Source organism: Pristiophorus japonicus, chromosome 18, assembly GCF_044704955.1.
Source record: "Pristiophorus japonicus isolate sPriJap1 chromosome 18, sPriJap1.hap1, whole genome shotgun sequence".
NCBI classification, from domain to species: Eukaryota; Metazoa; Chordata; class Chondrichthyes; family Pristiophoridae; genus Pristiophorus; species Pristiophorus japonicus.
Genome location: NC_091994.1, coordinates 79,578,071 through 79,599,678, shown reverse-complemented (window position 1 = coordinate 79,599,678; position 21,608 = coordinate 79,578,071). Strand labels below are relative to the sequence as shown.

At 46.1% G+C, this 21,608-nt stretch overlaps 1 protein-coding gene across 1 annotated transcript in view; it reads left to right on the top strand.

The window, feature by feature from the left end:
* disp3 (dispatched RND transporter family member 3) overlaps positions 1 to 21,608 on the top strand; it is a 333,206-nt gene that overhangs the window by 13,200 nt on the left and 298,398 nt on the right. The window contains exon 2 of the mRNA XM_070860919.1: positions 20,205 to 20,424. Coding sequence (XP_070717020.1) covers positions 20,205 to 20,424 — 220 coding nt within the window. The remainder of the gene's footprint in view (positions 1 to 20,204; positions 20,425 to 21,608) is intronic.

Sequence of the window (21,608 nt, the reverse complement as noted above, 5' to 3'; positions counted from 1 at the left end):
AAATTGCATTGACATTGCTCCATTTCCAGTTCATGACAGCAAGCCAACTCCTCCCCAGTAGTGCGGGACCATCCCCTGGGACAATCCAGAGTGGCAGTCGGTTCTCTGAATTTTTGTGGGTCACGACTACCGTGGCGCTGCCTCGCACCGGTATGATCTGCTTTGTGTAAGTCCGTAGCTGTGCATCAATCGCCGATAATTTTGGCCTCTTGGCCTTAGACGCCCACAACTTTTCGAACTGTTTGATACCCATCAGGGACTGGCTGGCCCCCGTGTCTAGCTCCATTGATACTGGGATGCCATTGAAGAGCACTTTCATTATTATCGGTGGCGTCCTGGTGTATTAACTGTATACGTGCGCCACATGAACTCGCTGAACTTCAGCTTCCAGCGATTTCCCCCAGCGATCATTTCTGCAATTTCTGCAGGTATTTTGCTCATCTCTGCAAACTCCGGCTGAGTGTGTGCCTCCACGCCTCCAGCATGAGCTGCTGTTTGAAACAAAAGGTCCCTTGTCAGTCGATCGTCCCTGACTGCCCTTGTTATTGCCCTTGAGTGCGCCTGGAGAACTGTGTGCTGCTTTAACAATGTTGAATCTCTGTCCCAACCATTCCTTAACACAGTACCTCTCTTCTGTTCTGCTCGTGGCCTTGCTCGTGTGGTTTAAATCCCAGTTTCTTGTCGCCATTGATACGTCCTTACTATATAGTATAAATGCACAACAGGCCCATGCTTGAGAGAAGGTCAGTCTGTGACCTGTCCTTTATTTCATAGCACTCAAGTGCTGGAAGTGGGTGGAGCTTCCCCTTTTATATCTGAAGGTCTAGGTTAGGAGTGTCTCCCACAAGTTCACCACCTAGTGGTCAGTGTTCTCACAGTGTACAACTTAGGTCAGATTATACATGGGTTACAATGCTGGTTGAATACATGACAACTTGGGCGGTATGGGGTCCAGGCCGAAAAATCCCCGATCAGAATTTAGGTCGGTTGGCCTGTTGACCCCAAAGCGTCGGCCATTCGATTTTTAGGAATGGCCGCCGCAAACGGGCACTAACTGGTGCCTTAGTGCCCAAAATTCAGGGTCTCAATGTCTCATCGAAAACTGGATGCAGCACAAGCGGCTTGACATCACAGATAGTGAGGGGTGTAGAGATGTGGTGAAAATGTGGACTGGAAGTCATAAGCCTACATGTCAAAGCTGATGCCTTGTTTGTGGTTGATATTGCTAAGGGGGCAGCATGTAGATAAGGAAAAGAAGGAGTTTGAAAGATGGAGCCTTAGAGGACTCCAAAGCTGATGATGCAGGGGTGGGAAGAGAAGCCATTGGTAGAGATGCCCTGGCTATGATCAGATAACTAAGACTGGAACTAAGCAATGGCAATGGTAGTTGATCATGTAAAAGGTTGCAGAGAAGAAATGGAGGGACAGTGCACCATGGTCACAGAGAACATCATTTACTAAGGCTGACAGGATCACATGACATTTCCCAAAGTGACAGGTTGGCTATGGTATCTTTCATGACAAGTTCCAGTTGTCAACTGGATAGAGCTATCACATTCAATGATGAGCACCTTAGGTCATTGTCAGAGGTGACCTTTCATTCAATACTGTCGAATGGCTATTTCATTCCAATGCATTTGAGAAAGCTCTGTTGCAGAGTTTACAGGTGTGGTCACAGGCCACCTGGTCACAGGTCAAAGGATAGAACTCAGCCTGGGTAGTGACTTTGATTGACGGTTATTTCTCAGTTCTTTTGAGAAGAGGAAAGGGTCATTAATTGGCTGGAGCACTCTGTGACGGACAGCTTGGTTTGGGGGCAGTCTTCAGTCAGTGTGTGCAGCTCATATCAAGAGCCGCAAGGCCATTTGATTATTAACTTACCGCCAGTCTAGCCAGGGTAGGTAGGCTTGAGTAAGTGATCTTCTGTTTAGAGAGAAAAGACCCGACTTTAATCCTGCCTGCTGGATGGAGAAGGTGCGGGGTTAAAATGACAGTCGGGTGATTCCTGTTGCATTCCCAACGGGTTGTGCCCACTTCCATTTTAACTCCAGGGTTTCAGCATGGGTGGGGCCTCATTAATATTTAAAATTTGGCGCCCAATAATGCCATTTGGATCCCAACGTTATTTTAACCCCGGGTCACGCAAGTCACACACAGTACCAGACTCACCTGGTAGGGCCAGAAGAGGCCCAGGTAAGTTGGAATTTTTTATGGTTTCCTTAAAATCAATCCATCGCTACTTACCTCCTCATAACCCTTCATTATCTTGAAAACCTCTTTCATGTCATCTCTTAACACATCTTGGCTCTAGTGAAAATGAATTAACTTTTCAACTCTCTGCACCTGCAATCCGTAATCCCTTGTAACATCGTAGTGAATCTATACAGCACCTTTTCCATTGCTTTTATATCCATCCTATTAGATAAACAGGCACCAAAGCTGGGCTACACACTAACATGGTGAAGGCCAATCCCTGGACATCTGTGAGCAGCTTCACCAGTCTCTGTTCTCCATGTAGAATCCCTGGATGTCATCTTTCCATTCAGTACCATTACGGGGACTGTTCCTGGGTGAGGCCAATTTCAATGCAAGGGTAATTTTCACCTTTACCCATCCCAGCGCAGAGCTGTCTCTATCGGCAATTTGGCCACACACCCAACTCGCAGGCCTATGTCTAGTAACATTAATGGACCAAAAATCACTGGCCTTCTAATCAGGCACAATCCTGATTTTGTGATATATGCTCCTAGGATGCAGCACTATATGCCCTGAGCGCTGAAGATTAAAATTCCCCCCACCCCCCCCAGGCCCCATGTAGGAAGGAGAAAAACACTGTCGGAAATTTCTTAGGCGAATTCAGAGAAATCTATTCTCCCAACAGCAGTCCAGCTATGGAAGATAGATTCAAGTGACTGCTCTAGCACTCAAACCTTTGTTAGTTCATTGTGGAATGAGCTCTTTCCCTCTCACATTTGAGCAATATATATGCGATCACAGTCTGAATGCAGTACTTGTGCATTGCATTGCTCTTTGGCTATGCTTGCTTAGTCCTGCATCAGCTGGACTGAATTAGTTCAATGAACTGAAGCAAGTGCTTGAACCCCTTAAAAATGAAAAGTTAGTTACTAATTGAATTTCTCTTGGAATTAGTGCATGCTTTTTTTATGCATTTTGTGCTCATCACTGTGCGAGATGCCCATTCTGGGAAGTGAACAATTTTCTATATTATACATCCCACTGTTAATATCAAGCACTCTCACATCAGACTTAATGCAGAATAAAACTCCCTCTATTCTGCACAGTGTTTTTTTGTAACCCCAACCAGAAACACGTAGAGACAATTTAAAATTATACACATTTATACTGCATCGTGCGCACCTTATGACACAAAATGCTGCCTCATAAATGGATTAATGCCCCTGTAAAGCAGCAGAGACAGAAATTTAATATGAGCACATTACATTCCTATAATAAACTCACTAATGGTCATTTCTGGACTCCTTTTAGGGAGATGATTCCAGAGCATATGGCCTAGATGGCTGAAGGCACAGTCGCCAATGTTGAGGCAAAGGGAATGGGTGATGTGCAAGGGGCCAAAGTTGGAGGACAAAAAGTTATAGGGTATAGAGATAGGGAGGAACAAGGCCATGAAAGGTTTTAAACACCAGGCTGAGAATTTAATTGAGGTGCTGGGATACTGTGAGCTGATGTCGGGGTGATGGGTGTGCAATAGTTGGTGCAGGGATAAGATTTAGGCAGTAATGTTTTGGATGAGCTGAAGGTTGTGGAAGATGGAGAATGGGAGCTCATCCAGGAGAGCATGGGACTAGTCAAGTCTAGGGGTAAAAAAGGTATGGATGAGGGGTTCAACCGCAGATGTACTGAGGCAGGGGCAAAGATTGCCGAGGTTATGGAGATGGAAGCTGGCGGACTTAGTGATGAAGTGGATGTGGGGTCGGAAACATTGCTTGGGGTGAAATAGGAAGCCACATTTTTTTTTAAGATATTTGCACCTTATGTCTTTTGGGACCAAATTAATGAGAGTTGACCTATCATGCAAATAAAAAGCTGACATACTCTGCTAGGAAAATGCATTTCCAACCAGTTGGCTCTGGAAGCTGTAGAGGTCCAGCTGGGTCTAAGGGCACAAAATGGCAGCCCCAGCAGTAGAGATATTTCTTGCACTAATCAAGAGCAATCCACTAGAAACCAGTACGATTTCTTCAACAGAATAATGGATTTATGGATACCACATTCCCAGTGAAAAGACAGCAGGAGTTGCAGTGCTGAGAACTACATCTTTGCAGGGGTACAGTCCATGAGATCTGCTTTCCTATCAGCTCAACTCTTCTATCAACTGCAGGTTGTAATCATGCAGTTCTACATTCACTGTACGTGATGATCGGAAAATCTATACAGACATAAACTGCAACACACTTGACTGTATTGCCTGCCACAGGATTCTGCCTAATCTCCTTTTCAAGGTACACTGTCTTAATTCCTTGTGGGGAAGGCGGAGACATAGAAGCAGCGTATCATGTTTCACTGCGTCAGCGTGACGTGCAGGGGCATCTGATGGTGCATTTGATGCCATGTATGTCCTTGCATTGTAAGGTGGTCACAGCGATGAGAGGCTTTAGTTATAAGGAGACGGTAGAGAAACTGGGGGAGTTGGGGGGAGATTTTCCCTCTTTAAAGCTCATTACTACCTCAAAGAGGTGGTGATGGGGCAGTAAGGCCTTTCTGACTGGGGGCAGGCGAATGGTCTGACCCATGCGGAATTGCCCCTGGGGTTCGCCGTGCCCTGTATTTCCACTCCGCCCGGCGCTCCGACCCTTGGCGGGCATGGGCCGACCTCTTACTGCCCAGCGGCGACCCCTTTCTGCCCCGCAAGAGCATTTGCCCCGTGGGAGCACAGTCACCGCCAGTCGATGCCACTGACAGTTTCGCGCGGCAGGAAGCTGCCAGTGGTCGGGCATCGCGTCCACCCTTAAAGAGGAGGGCGCACCACCATAGCTGCTATTTTATTTTAATTGTCGGCCGACTCTGCATTCGGTCTAACAATGGCGGCCATGGGTTCGGCTGGGCTGCCAACATGCAGCCTGCCACCCCCTCTTGGGTGCCAGGCCATTGGCCCGGCCAACGCCCTCCCTGGTGGCCCAGTGGGTGCCAAGTAGGCCTTGCAGTGTCCATACCCTTTAATTGAAAAGGAGGGATGTTGCTATGCATCAGCGCGATGCGGTATGTCCGCGTCGCGCTGATGCCATCAGTGTCGCGCTGACTACACCGCCCGCCTTCCACCCTGTTCCCTACTCGCTTCCACCCCTTTGCTGCCCCCAACACCGCCCTGATGATTTTTTTCCGGGAAAAGAGGGACATTTTCCTTCATTTTCCGCCCCATGGAACCTGGCGGTAATTATCCATCTAATTCCAATTATGGTGGAGGACAATTTCGGCCCCTCGAGCTCTTTTCATTGGAAAATGAAGGTTAACAATATAAACTTATTAAAAGTTTTGATAAAATAATTTAGGCGAAACTATTTCCACTAGTCATCACTAGAGGTCATACATTTTTAAGATCATCAAAAGAATGAAGGGGCAGTTAGGAGAATTTATTTTACTTAAAGGATTGTTGGGTTATTGATTGTCCGAGCAAAAACAGTGGTGGAAGCAGAATCCATCATTGCTTGTAAGAGAGACATGGATACATAGCTGAGAAAGAAATAATGCAAGGGTATGGGGAAAAGCATAAAGGGAAGGGTCTAAGTGAATGGCTCTTTCAGAGGCCTGGCACAGGCACAATGGGCTGAATGGGTTGCAGAAGTCTACAGGTGATTTTGATCTCTCTACTGTCCCATTTTTTAGTTGGAATGACGCAGTAGCTAGACTACAATTTGTTTAATAAACTTGCCGCCCATGCCCTGCTACTGCTGTGCTTGAGCGGGCCTCAATACTGAACAGCACTCCCAACAGGAAAAGGCAGAAACCTCATTGGGCAATGCAAATTGGGATACTTTCACTCTCTATCTCTCTTCACTCAATTGATTCCTGGGATGAGAGGGCTGTCATATGAGGAGAGATGAGTAGAATGGGCCTATACTCTCTGGAGCTTAGAAGAATTAGAGGTGATCGCATTGAAACATATAAGATTCTGAGAGGGCTTGACAGGATAGATGTTGAGAGGCTGCTTTCCCTGGCTGGAGAGTCTAGAACTCGGGAGCCAATTCTCAGGATAAGAGGTCGGCCATTTAGGGCTGAGATGAGAAATGTCTTCACTCAGAGGGTTGGAATTCTCTATCCAAGAGGGTTGTGGATGTTCAGTCATTGGGTATATTCAAGACTGAAATTGATAGATTTTTGGATACTAAGGGAATCAAGGGATGTGGGGATTGGATGGGAAAGTGGAGTTGAGGTCAAAGATTAGCCATGATCTTATTGAATGGCTCGATATGCCTATATCTTGCTCGCTCTCACTCTGTGTCTTATCTCTTTGTCTTTTGTGCTTGTGTTCAGTCTGTTTTCTTCCTTGGACACACACCCTGTAATACTAGAATATTGTACTGACAAAGTTACTCTGTAATGGAGGCTCTTCATAAAGTCAGTATTTAACACCTGGAATTAGTGAGTTTAAAGATGAAGAAGATTTGGAACTATCTGGTGTAGAAGGCACAAATGAGAGGAGAAATATACATGGAGCAGGTAGTTTACTGGAGAAGCAGAAACTAATACAAAGCAGCAGGGAGAGGAATGAAACCCCAGGCTGTCCTGAATGGAAGGTGCTCCACAGGCTTCAAGCATTATAGAGCATAAGTACCAATTTGGGGAATTTTAATAACAACTGCTTTCCCACTGGTAATTTTGAGCACTTAATGCATCCACACACAATATAATCTGTGCAGAACTGATTTTATTTTATTTTCGTCATCATTTCCCAATAGGAAGAGTGTAGTAATTTTTTTGTGTCAGTCGATTGCTTCCAGTATTCGCCCCTCAGGTTCATATTGAGACAAACCATAGAGATTTACAGCACAGAAGGAGGCCATTTGGCCCATCTTGCCTGTCCCGCCTCTTTGCTGGAGCACCCAAAGCTAATTCCACTGCCCTATTCTCTCCCCGTAGCGCTCTATTTTTCTCTGCTTTAAATATGTATCCAATTTTCTCTTAAAAGATGAAGTGATCTCTGCCTCAGCTATTCTGTGAGAAAGTATTCCATGCTCCAACATAAAGAAATACTTGCTAAACTCTCTCCTCACTCTCTCAGACAAGCAATCAGCAATGTCAATTGGTTACTGTGGCTCCCTAACCAGAAGAAATTAACTTTCTCTATTCACCCTATCAAATCTGTTATAAGCTTTAAAACAACCTCTATTAAATCCCCTCTTAGCTTTCTGTGCTTCAGTAGAAATAATCCCAGGATCTCAAGTCTGCCCTCGTTACTAATATAACTTCCCATCCTTGGCATTGTCTAAGTTGTGGCTTTTGATTTCTGTTCTTGAAAATAAAACTGACTAGCCATCAATAGAAAGAAAGAACTTGTATTCATACGGCGCCTTTCACCACCCCAGGATGTCCTAAACATTACAATGTGACTACATTCCTAAAGTACTTAATTGGCTATAAAGCGCTTTGAGACATCCGGTGGTCGTGAAAGGTGCTATATAATTACGTCTTTCTTGCTTTTCTTTCAAAGCGCTTTACAGCCAATGAAGTACTTCTTGTAATGTAGGAAATTCTGATAGGCTAGAATAAGATAGAAATTCGACTTGCTTCTTAATGCACTCCTTCCAATTCCTCTCTGTTACTTTAACTTTTACGTTAACACGTTTATTTTAAAATAGCGCTGAGGATAATTTGGATCAAGCACATTCAGCATTCATAAGAGGCTAGCGCCAACAATAAATTCTACTCCAACTTGTTGGAGCTCAATAAATAGTCTGTTAAATAACTGCAGCTTCCATTCTGGTGATCAGTTTTGCCAAGAACTTAACATGTTAAGATCTCAATGAAGAGGCTGTACAAATTCCACCCATATTATAGAAAAAATAGTATTGCTTGATCTTATTTTTCCAGGGGCAGGCAGGGGAATGATCTTAGTCCTTAAAGAAGAGAATGAACAGGTAGTAACTAGAAGAGGTGGGGGTTAAGTACATAATCATACACCAACTCTGGATAATGCAGACTTAATGGACTGACTGGTCTGTTATTCTAAGCTTGATTATGTGCATCAGAGCAGCAGAGCTGGTCTCCAGTTGTCTTGGTTAATCCTTGCCACTGGGCCAACACCTAGCTCTGTCAAGCCCATGTAGTGGCTGGTGTGCAACGGCCACCCCATGTTAAAAAAAATCCAGGCACAGGCATCTTCCACCCTTCAAGATGTAGTTCTGGATCTGGAATATTAGGTCCTTCATTGAAACACCTGTGAACTCGTCCCTTTTTGGTGTGAAAGCAAGTCATCCTCGCTTTGAAGGACTGCCTATGATGGTGATATGTGCATCAAATACCATGGTCACTTTTTTAACCCTTCCCTCTAGAACAGTGTCGAGTAGAGAAATTTGAACTACAATCCAGCTTGTTAATGGCTCAGCCCTGCTCGCCCACAGTGTTGCACATAAGTCTGTGCTTGTGTTTGCTTGATGAGCTATTTAACAGAAACATTCATACGCTAGCTGAATTAACAGCATGTGGGCCATTTATACTGATGAAATGGCTTGTTAACTGCCTGCGAAGTGTTAAAGGATCATTTTTATAGGTGTGTCGTGATGGGCTGATATTAGAGCATTACTGCTCATGAAAGTTTTCTTTCAGGAATAGCAAATGTCACAATTGTGCTTTTTTTTTTAAGTGACCCTTTCATATCGCACAACTCTAGGCATTTATCCCAATGGGAGGAAATTTGTGTCCAATTGACTTATTACAAATTTCCTGCCGACCCACTCAAAAAACAATCTTTTGAGGCCAAAATTGGGAAGGTGGTGTTCAGAGTCCCGATCAGTGTCCTTCTGCTCTGTTAAACACACAAAAATAGTCTGCATCAACATCCAAAATCATCAACTAATTGGGGAGCCAGGTTTTTATTTTAAATGGTGAGAGATTGGGAAACGTTGGTATTCAGAGGGACCTGGGTGTCCTTGTACACAAATCATAAAATGGTCACAGCACTGGAAAAAGGCCATTCGGCCCGTCGAGCCCGTGCTGACTCTCAGCTAATTCCACTCCCTGCTCTCTCCCGGTAGCACTGCAAATTTCTTCCCTTCAGATACTTATCCAACTCTCTTTTAAAAGAGAAAATTGAGTCTGCCTCCACCACCCTTTCAGACAGTGCATTCCAGATCTTAACCACTCGCTGCATAAAAAAGTTAGAAAAACATCGCCTTTGGTTCTTTTGCCAATGACCTTAAATTTGTGTCCTCTGGTTCTCGACACTTCTGCCAATGGGAACAGTTTCTCTCTATCTACTCTGTCCAGACCCCAAATCATTAAAAGTTAACATGCAGGTACAGCAAGCAATTAGGAAGGCAAATAGTATGTTGGACTTTATTACAGAAGGTTTGGAGTGCAAGTGTAAAGAAGTCTTATTGCAATTATATAGGGCCTTGGTGAGACCACACCTGGAGCAATGTGTACAATCTTAGGGTTGGATTTTCCGCTCCTTTGTGCTCCAGGTTTCACTCCGGCACGGCGTGAAAGGTGCCATTCAGGTGTCCTGCGATCCTCCGGTCCGTTTTTGTGGCGGCGCTCAGTACGCCGCTGGGAAGAGCTGCACCGAGTGTGCAATGCCTTTCATTGCGACACCAGAAGTTCTTTGACCACTTGCCCGATCCGTCCGTCGGGAAGTATGCCCGCAATGACCGCCTGGGAAGTCAGTGCGGTCTAGCCATGCCGGCGACGGTGAGGAAGGGAAAGTACTCCAAAGGTAAGTGCGAGTGTTCTTTGAGCTTCTTTCAAAGGTTAAATTTAATTATGGGGGCAATAGTGACAATGCCATACCTTGTGCGAGCCTTCTGCATTATGGTGCTACGTAAGAGACAATTGGTTCGACGTCATCACATCAAGAATAAAAGAGCCCATAGGGTGCTAGGCAGGAGGTCTTACCCACCTCGGGTATATCAAGACAGGCATTCGTACCTCCACCTGAGTGATGCAGACTGTGTCAGAAGGCTGCATTTCCACAAAGAAGTTGTAACTGACATCTGTGAGTTGGTCAAAGCAGACCTGCAACCTAGAAGCATCGGGAGGACTGCTTTGTCAGTTGAAGTGAAGGTTACAACTGCACGAAGATCTCCTCAACCGAGACTCTGCCTTTGACTCAAGTGTTCTCGACTCCATCCAAGCATGCTACCCGCCACCACCTCAGTAAAACCCCAGCACTGCACGAGGTAGAAAAAGCCATAAGACAGCTTAAGAACAACAAGGCTATGGGAGCGGATGGAATCTCCGTTGAGGCACTGAAGTATGGCGGACAGGCACTGTTGACGCTAATACTTGACCTCATCTCTCTCATCTGGAGGGAGGAGAGCATGCCTGGAGATCTCAGAGATGCAGTGATCATGACCATCTTTAAAAAAGAGAACAAGTCCGACTGCGGCAACTACAGAGTAATCTCCCTGTTATCAGCCACTGAGAACGTCGTCGCTAGAGTCCTCCTCAACCATCTTCTCCCTGTGACTGAGGAGCTCCTCCCGGAGTCACAGTGCGGATTTCGTCCCCTACGGGGCACAATGGGCATAATATTTACAGCGCGACAGCTGCAGGGAACAGTGCCAGCCCTTATACATGGCCTTCTTCGACCTTCCAAAGGCCTTTGACACTGTCAACCGCGAGGATCTATGGAGCATCCTCCTCCGTTTCGGATGCCCCCAAAAGTTAGTTACCATCCTCCACCTGCTCCACAATGACATGCAGGCCATGATCCTTACCAACGGATCCATTACAGACCCAATCCACGTCCGGACCGGAGTCATACAGGGCTGCGTCATTACCCCAACCCTCTTCTCAGCTGCCATGCTCCACCTCACGGTCAACAAGCTCCCCTCTGGAGTGGAACTAAAACTACAGAACCAGTGGGAACCTGGTCAACCTTCATCATTTCCAGGCGAGGTCCAAGACCACCCCAACCTCCGTTGTCGACCTACAGTACGCAGACGACACCTGCGTCTGCACACAAACAGAGGCTGAACTCCAAGTCATAGCGTATTTACTGAGGTGTACAAAAGCATGGGCCTTACGCTAAACATCTGTAAGACAAAAGGTCCTCCACCAGCCTGTCCTCGCCGCACAGCACTGTTCCCCAGTCATCAAGATCCACGACACGGCCCTGGACAACATGGACCATTTCCCATATCTTGGGAGCCTCTTATCAACAAGAGCAGACATTGACGATGAGATTCAAAACCTCCTCCAGTGTGCCAGTGCAGCCTTCGGCCGCCTGAGGAAAAGAGTGTTCAAAGACCAGGCCCTCAAATCTATCACCAAGCTCATGGTCTACAGGGCTGTAGTAATACCCATCCTCCTGCATGGCTCAGAGACATGGACCATGTACAGTAGACACCTCAAGTCGCTGGAGAAATACCACCAACGATGTCTCCGCAAGATCCTATAAGTCCCCTGGGAGGACAGATGCACCAACGTTAGCGTCCTCGACCAGGCCAACATCCCCAGCATTGAAGCGCTGACTACACTTGATCAGCTCTGCTGGGCAGGCCACATTGTTCACATGACCGACACGAGACTCCCAAAGCAAGCGCTCTAATCGGAACTCCTTCACGGCAAACGAGCCAAAGGTGGGCAGAGGAAACGTTACAAGGACACCCTCAAAGCCTTCCTGATAAAGTGCAACATCCCCATTGACAACTGGGAGTCCCTGGCCAAAGACCACCCTAAATGGAGGAAGTGCATCCGAGAGGGCCGAGAGCATGCAGAAACCAAGCGCAGGTGGTTAACATCGGCATCAGGCGGCAAGTTGGAGGGCCCGGCTTTGGACTCTTCCGAAGCTGGTGAGAGGATTGGAGTGGGAGTAACAGTTGATTCTGTCAATGGGCGCGGGGTCTGGGAGTATTCCCTTACTGCAGCAGCTAACTCCAACATGCCTTCCCTCATGCGCCCTGACAGTGTCTCAATGACCTGCAACATTCCCTTCCCTTATGGTCAGTGATGTGGTTTGCACTACCTCTGACATTCCCTTCCTCATGGCCACTATTCCCTCACTGATAATCCCGGATATCATTCCCATTTCTCGTGGCATTGCTGTTACTTCTCCCTACAGTCCCGCTACCTCATCACTCACCCCACTGATGGCATCCAGGAGTGATCGGGTAAGGTCAATGCTCTCCACACTCAATCACATCATCTGAACCACATCTGTTAGAACCTGCACCTCAGGAGAGCGCGGTCGAGCTCTCCTTCCCCTCCTCCCCACGAGTGTATCTCGCTGCACCCCACCACAGGCCTACAACCTCGGAAGGGGGCCCTGAGTGTGCCTCACTGCACCACACCTCTGGGACCTGCAACCTCAGAAGGTGTGAAACCATGGAATGTTCCACCAGCACTCAAACCACTAGTCACGGAAGGGGCTGTCACCTCCATGAGCGGCTCCTCCTCCAACGTCAGTCCAACAATGGGAGCTTCATCCAGCTCCATCCCCTCCCCCTCACCCCATGTTCTTGGTCTGGAGAGTTGGATTAGAAGATGTTCTCCTCTTCAGGCTTGCCCGCGTCTGAATCTTCTGCATCATCATGGGTTGGCCTCAAGTTCTGCAAAATATAACACAACAGTGAAATGGGTAGCAGCAGAGGAGGGGGCAGGGTGGGTGGCATGAGTAGGCTCACACATCACCGGCCAGGCAGCAGGCTAATTTGAAGGGCCACGATGAATTTGCAGGACTTACCCTCTCTCTCGAGTGTGGGCCCAGCTTGTGCAGTGGTGGTTGCTTTTCTCCAGGCAGGACCCATCAAAGCAGCGACCCTCTTCCAAGGGTGTCAATGGGTGCAGATTTGCCGGGCCTCCACCTGTTCGAGTTCTTTCCCTTTTATTACGTGCCACCTTCCACTGCAAAGATGAAAACCTAACTTTTTAAAGAGGGTATCTTTCTGCTGGATGGGACATATACAGATGGTCAAATTTACAATTGCAATTGCATTGAAAAAATGAAAATATTACACTAACTACTTGACCAAGGTCCTGCCACTTCTTTTTACACTGGCCTCCAGATCTCTTGGTGGTCACCATTGCACAGTAATTTTCTGCAACTTGGTTCCAGCATTTCTTCATTTCTTTGGGTGGAACTTTTATGTGACCTCTGCTGGTGTCCAGCTCCTGCCATCTGTTTTCAATCACAGTAACTAGTGCCTCCACTTCTTCCTGTAAGAAATTCTTGGTCCTTGCACTGCATTGCATCTTGTATAGCTGCAGCTGCGATTTTTCCAATGCTCTCTCACAGCACTCAACATTCTCACACACACAACTGGCTCTTTAAAAATGGCCGATTGCCAACTCGGAGCTGTCGTGCGCATAAGCGTCCATTGCAACAAAGTCAAAAGTGTAACTTTTTTTCCCGTGCATGCGCAGAAGGTGTGGCATCATTTTTTGGTGCAGACAGCAGGCTCCACCCTGCCCCCCTGCGCCCCCCCCCCCAAGGCGACTGGACATCAAATTCGAATTATGCATCGGGGAAACTTTGGCAAATTATTTCTGGCCTAGAAAAACGGGCAGAATTCTGGCAATATGCCAGAAAATGGGCTTGGGGAAAATTAAGCCCATGGTCTTGTCATCATCAAGATGAAATAATTAAAATGTTGGAATCATTAAGAGATACTCAAAGTATAAAGGAAAATAAACATAGCTCAAAATTCGGAGCTTTCGCATCTTCTGAAAGGGCAAGGGTCCTGAAATTATATTGTGAAATACAGTGCTTTCAAGCCTTATGAAGGCTTAAAAACATTTGTCTCATTGGTGTTTTAGTGGTGGCATTTATTTTAAGCTGATTAATGGTGCCTCTATTCGTTACCATAATAACAAGAGAGAAATTCATTGAATACAGTCAAGCAGTTGCACGTGATTACCACCCAGCATCGTTTCAGGATCAAGATCATCACATGGAGTTTGTTTACATGATATTTTGACTGTCTTACGCATCAAACTATTTTGTGTATGAGGTTTTATTTATTGTTTTCTGAGCTGTCAGAAGTATCTATGCATAAAGTGCTTTGGCATTTTAAATTCACAAAGGCTTTCTCTTTAATCCCAGGAGTCGACCAGTAATCCCTCCTAAATTGGCTGAGATGTCGCTGCGTACCACTCAAATTTATTTCCTATTTCCAATTTCAAATTAAAGCTCCGTTTTGATTAAATTTAAATAAAAATAGAATAACAAGGCTGCCTTACATGGCAAGAGGTTTGCTGACTGCTTAATGAAAGAAACTAGAATGATCATGAAGCTGGTTTTATATTGGTGTCCGAAACATCCCATTATGGAGCCTAGTGGGTTCTTCAATCTCAACATACCCCTGTGCCTGCTCCCATTGAAGAACAGTGCGAGAGTAAGGAGTAACAAGACTGTTGGGTGTAACGAAATCCAAGACCACTGACTGATTGCAAGCAGCAGTAGTTTCCAAGCATGTTTTATTCAATTAATTTCCTTTATTGGAACCGTTCCGTGTACGTGTTTCAGGGCAGGGGTCGATGTGAGGCCTTTTTCCCCCAATTTCTTTGCGGAAGTAGCTCAATGTCAGTAAATTCTTCCCAATTTCTGAGTGCAAGCTTATGCTCATGTTATCCCATCTGGGTCAAGATGTAGACTTGTCCACTCCCTTCCTACAATTGTTAAAAGAAATAAAGACTTGCAGTTATATAGCGCCTTTCATGACCACAGGACGTCCCAAAGCGCCTTACAGCTTTGAAGCACTTTTTGAAGTGCAGTCACTGTTGTAATGTAGGAAGCGTGGCAGCCAATTTATGTACAGCAAGGTCCCACAAACAACAATGTGATAATGACAAGATAATGTTTATAAGCAATGTTGATTGAGTGATAAATATGGCCAGGACACCGGGGATAACTCCCCTGCTCTTCTTCAAAATAGTGCCAGGGGATCTTTTACATCCACCTGAGAGAGAGCAGACAGGGCCTCAGTTTAACATCTCTTCTGAAAGACGGCACCTCCAACCGTGCAGCACTCCCTCAGTACTGCACTGGAGTGTCAGCCTAGATTTTTACGTCAAGTCTCTGGAGTGGCTCTTGAACCCACAATCTTCTGATTCAAAGGCAAAAGAGCTGCCAACTGAGCCATGGCTTACACACATTGATATCTCACTTAGATGACTGTTGGCTGTACACTCGTGCTCTGTTGCTTCCACTGGAAGAAGTTATCAGTGTGGCCCTTCACCTTGGCCCAGTTGGCTCTGTCACCGTTCAACTAAAATACATTTTTACACTGAATAAATTGGGCCATAATTTGCTGTAGGATCTAATGGCGTCTGCCGTTAGCTAGACTTGCCCTTGCATGTATAAGTTTTAAAAAAAATTTTGCATGGCAAGTGCGAGCGGATATTGGAGCAATGGAAACCAGAAATCTGGGGCCTGAGTGACCAGGGCATCTCCTTAATCAATCAAATTGAAGGATTGTGAAATTAATAGCGCAAGGACTAAGAAGGAAGAGTAAATTAGAGTGGGTGAATTCAATGTCCAATCAGCTACAGAAAAAGAAATAAAGATTGATTCGATTAAGAGAGAGAAAATGAGACAGAAAGGAAAATAAAAACTTTTTTTTACATTTTTAAAATCACCAGCAGCAATTTAAACCTGAAGGAATGAGACTCCACACTTGTAATAGTTCATTTTCAGTGCCAGAGAGTTTGTTTGGCAGTAATTAATTCTTATCATGTTGTTAAAAGGGTACTTAGATGGAAATGGAGCACCATTAGCCTCAGTGTTATGTTGTCAGCAAATTATGGACCATTAATTTCTTAATTATTGGGCAGTAGATCTACGAGGATTGCTTGAGGTGATTGAACATCAAAGGCAGTACTATGTCCTCAAGGGATTGAGAACATTTTTTAACTCTCTCACTTTGCTCCCACCAAATTACTTGACCTCTTAGAGTTTGTTTATGCCATAAATTCAGCGTTGATGCGAAACTGATTCTGCTAAACTTGCAATGGAAATTTGAAGTCAAGAGCTAACCTGGCTGCAAAGAGAAGTGGAGATATAATTCCTTGGAGATGGTTATTTCGCAGGGAGGAGATCTCAGAGACGCAGTGATCGTGTCCATTTTTAAAAGGGGGAACAAATCCGATTGCGACAACGATAGGGGAATCTCCTTGTTATCAATCACTGGGAAGGTTGTCGCTAGAGTTCTCCTCAACCGTCTTCTCCCTGTGGCCGAGGAGCTCCTCCCGGCGTCACAGTTAGGATTTCGTCCCCTACGGGGAACAACTGACATGATCTTTGCAGCACGACAACTGCAGGAAAAATGCAGGGAGCAGCACCAGCCCTTATACATGGCCTTTTTCGATCTCACAAAGGCCTTTGACACTGTCGACCGTGAGGGTTTATGGAGTGTCCTCCTCCATTTTGGATGCCCCCGAACATTTATAAACATCCTTCACCTGTTCCACGACGACATGCAGGCCGTGATCTTTACCAGTGGATCCATTACAGAACCATTTCACGTCCGGACCGTGGTCAAACAGGGTTGCGTCATCGCTCCAACCCTCTTCTCAATCTTCCTCGCAGCCATGCTCCACCTCACTGTCGGCAACCTCCCGCTGGAGTGGAACTAAACTACAGAACCAGTGGGAAGATGTTTAACCTACGCCGCTCTAGGCCAGGTCCAAGATCACCCAAACCTCTGTCGTTGAACTGTAGTACGCGGATGACGCCTGCGTCTGCGCACATTCTGAGGCTGAACTCCAGAATATAGTCGATGATATAGAGGCATATGAAAGCATAGGCCTTACGCTTAACATCCGTAAGACAAAGGTCCTCCATCAGCCTATCCTCGCCGCACAGCACTTGTCCCCCCCATTCCCTCCCCCCCCGCCCCAGTCATCAAGATTCACGGTGCGGCCCTCGAAAACGTGGACCACTTCCCATACCTTGGGAGCCTCTTGTCAACAAAGGCAGACATTGACACGGAGATTCAACATCGGCTCCAGTGCACCAGTGCAGCCTTCGGCTGCCTGAGGAAAAGAGTGTTCGAAGACCAGGCCCTCAAACCTACCACCAAGCTCATGGTCTACAGAGCTGTAATAATACCCGCCCTCCTGTATGGATCAGAGGCATGCATGATGTACAGAAGACACATCAAGTCACTGGAGATATATCACCAACGATGTCCTCGCAAGATCCTGCAAATCCCCTGGGAGTTCAGACGCATCAACATCACTGTCCTCGCCCAGGTTAACATCCCCAGCATTGAAGCACTGACCACACTCGATCAGCTTCGCTGGGCAGGCTTTAGTTCGCATGCCAGACACAAGACTCCCTAAGCAATTGCTCTACGCGGAGCTCCATCATGGCAAACGAGCCAAAGGTGGGCAACGGAAACATTACAAGGACACACTCAAAGCCTCCCTGGTGAAGTGCGACATCATCACTGACACCTGGGAGACCCAGGCCGAAGACCGGCCTAGGTAGAGAAAAAGCATCCGGGAGGGCGTTGAGCTCTTCGAACCTTAACGCTGCGAGCGTGAAGAGGTCAGGCGCAGGCAGTGGAAGGAGCGTGCGGCAAATCAGTCCCACCCCCCCCCCCTTTCCCCAACGAATGTCTGTCCCACCTGTGACAGGGTCTGTGGCTCTCGTGGTGGACTGTTCAGCCACCAAAGAACTCACTTTAATACTGGAAGCAAGTCTTCCTCGATTCCGAGCGACTGCCTATGATTTTGCACCGCTTTGTTGTGACACCACATGCACTGTGAATCTGTTGTGGTGCCAAACCTGACCCACCCCCTTAAATCTACTTGATATTAAATTGAATGTTCAGAGGGTGGGGATCACTTCCTCCATGCTCTCTCAAATATTTAGGCCCAAAGTGCCCTCCAACACTGACTCCTGCTGAAGTTTGCAGGGTCAGTGGGAGAGCACCTCATTTACATTGGATGGGCAGGCAGAAATACCACTTGGAGCACTTCTTTGCCTTCACTGTGGGCCAGGCAATTGGGGGTGGTCACCTGCTCATGTGGGGATTTACACACTCTTTCCCCCCCTCACCGCCCCCCCCCCCCCCCGCCAACCATCACCACCACCATCAAACTAACCCCAATTACATCTCTGAGCATCCCATTTCCTTGACTCTATTGGTGGGATCCATGTGCACCTATCTGGAGGCAGGTACACAAAAAAAACAGTAGCCTGCACTTGTATAACAGATGTGGTCCTTATGGCTAAAGGGATCAATGGGTATGGAGAGAAAGCAGGAATGGGGTACTGAAGTTGCATGATCAGCCATGATCATATTGAATGGTGGTGCAGGCTCGAAGGGCCGAATGGCCTACTCTTGCACCTATTTTCTATGTAACACATTTAATGGAGGAAACTGTCACAAGGTGCTTCACAGAGTGTAATCAGACAGAATCACACATTGAGCCACAGAAGGGGCTTTTAGCAGGGGGGGACTGAAAGCTTTGTCAAAGAAGTGAGATTTAAGGAGAGTTTTAAGTGAGGTTTATGCAGGGAATTCCAGACGGCTGAAGGGACCGCCACCAATGGTGGGGTGAAGGGAAGGGGTGATGACAAGAGGTCAAAGGAAGACAGAGTTCTAAGGAGGTTGCATGGCTGGAGGAGGTTACAGAGGGAGGGTGGGGGTGTGAGAAGCCATGAAGGAATTTAAACATGAGAATTTCAAATCTCTCAGCCTTCCAGTTGCCACTGAAAGTGAAAACAAGTAACGAGTACTCCTGGTTTAGGTTGCCGCTGCCCCCAGCCCAGCATTTGCCTTGTAAGGGCCAATGGAAGTTCCAGCCCTTACAAGGTAATGTGGAAACTGGCAGAAATGGCGGAGTCCCCTCGGGGGCTCCCCTGGCCTCCCATAAAAGTTATGGCAGGAGATCCTTGGTAACATACTAGTCAATTGATGCTGCACCTTTTCCATTGCTTTTGTATTCTTTCTATAAATAAATGCCCAAAACCCCACACAATACTGCATTGGTAAAATGAATCGTTCTGACACTGCACAGTGTTTTGATACCTTGGGCAGACTATGGAAGACTCTTCAATGCGATCAATCCTTACACCATGATCCAGTCCTAAAATACTGCACAGTGCAAGCTGTTGACCCTTGGCTTGTCGCTTATGGATCCTCACTTTGTATTCAGATGGATTTTCAGTGGAGTGTTATGTAGGCAATAAATGCTGGCCTTGCCAGCAACATTCAAAGAACAAATTTTTTTAAATGTCAATGAATAGTGTGTGTTATGTAAAGGATTTTAAGTAAGGTGGATGTACATTGAGATTGCACAAATCACTGCTGATAACAACATATACTTATGATGCACTTACAGTCTAGAATGTGTATGATATCGAGTAATACTCAGGCTGCTGTGTGTTTCAGTGCAGATGACTTCATAAACAACGCTAGAAAATCTGAGATGACTTATCAACATTATTTAAACATTGAAGTATACTAAATCCTTGAAACAAACTCTCTAAGGCCTTGGTACAACTCATCCTATATGTAAGGGTTGATTGAACTCCAATGTTTCAAATTAAAAAGAAAATGTTGGGGGAGTAAATCCTTCAGTCTAATGCTATGACCTCCCTGATTGAAAAGAAGATAATTTTTTGAGAGACCTAGGCTAAGCCCCGAACCCGCAAGTGCAGGACACCAGGTGGTTAGAGAAGAGTATGAGAGAAGATGATACAGATTGAGTCGTTAAGTGATGCCATTTTATGGTTTTAAAAACCTGCAGATTGTCAGAAACGAAGGGGGTAAAGGAGTAAATCATTAACTGCTATAGTGGAACTATTGGTCGTGATAATATTCTGGGAAGATGTAGTCACCTTTGCCCAGGTTTTAAGGATCTACATGGGCTTCTTAACTCTGATTGATTTGATCTTTCTGATTTTGGTCAACGAGGTATCTGACATGCATGGAGCCCCATCGCTATACTGTAGGGTCTCTGAATCAAACTGCTGCGAACCTCACATAGGTACCAGCCTGCACTTTGTTTTGCTCATTACCAGGGTATGATGTATATTGGTTTTAATTTTGCAGGCTCACTTCAGCTGGCTATTACTCACCCTGAGTTTTACTGGTACGTCGACGAGGGGCTCACAGCAGAAAACATGAAAAGCACCCTGCTTCGTAGTGAGATCCTATTTGGAGCCCCGCTCCCCAATTACTACTCTGTAGATGACCGCTGGGAAGAGCAGCACCGGAAGTTTCAGAAGTTTGTGATCTCTTACGTCGATCTGTTGGCCTCACAATCCACCAAGTGAGTAAGCTAAGTGCAAGATTGTGTTTAATAGAAGTATCGACTCTGCTGGGCAGTTTGTATGTGTAGTATGAACATAATCCAACATTATTCCTTTAAAGATCTTTTTTTCTCTCGCTCCAGTTTTCTCCTTGTCCTGAAGGCCCTGATTAATGCTTTCATAGATGCCAGTTTCCCTTCATTAACTTCCCTATTCCTCCTGTGACTTTAGTATCGGGCTTCACAGCTGAGCCAGCTCCCGTCAACCAGGGTCCACACACATGTACTTTCCAGCAAGGGCGACAGTTTGGATAGTGATCGGATCTGGAACTCTGGTTGAATTTTACCATTCCTTAACCTGGGGGCACTGAGGCCAATTGCAATGATACTACTGCCACCACACTGAGATAGACTAATTCAGCACAGGCCAGGAATCAAACCTAGAATCTTGCTGGCCTGTTTGGCTCAGTTCCTTACCGGGCAATGCATATCCCAATTGGGCTATGGGCAGAGCTTCTTTTTGAAAATTTAATACACCTCAATTCATCACAAGTTTTTTTTACACTGATATTGAAATATTAATGCAAGCAATTCCCTAGTCCAACCAGTCCTATCTCTCTTCATTCTGTCTGCATCTTAGCTATAGTGATAGATATGGAGGTATCCCTCGTACATCTATTGCTGTATGACATGCAGTAGGATGGTCACACGTATTATTGTGTTGCTAATGTGTTACTGCTGAGATGGTTGATTTCAGTCACGGTGGTTATGATGTGCTGAACCCAGAGGGATTTGTGGTGTCCCTACAAACTCACACGAGGAATGTCTTGCAGACACAGCCACTCTGTAACTTTAACCTTTATTCCCAGGACCAAGGAGTGCTGACCCTGGGTGGGACCTCCCCTTTTATACCTGGAAACTCAGGTGGGGAGTGTCTCCCACAAGTTCACCCTCTGTGGTCAGGGTGTGCATTTCTAGGGTATAAGTACAGTGTACAGGAGTTGTATGAAGGTTACAGTTACATGAAGATTACCGTTGCATGATGGTTACATACATGACATCATCTCCCCCCTTACGTCTTTTTGTGTCAAAGGTTAAGTCTTTCAGGTGGTTGACGCTCTCTCGTGGAGCGCCGCAATTGTGGCTCTGGTGGCTAAGCCTCGGCATGCGTCTCTGGCACCTGAGGTGATTCTGGCCTGACCGGG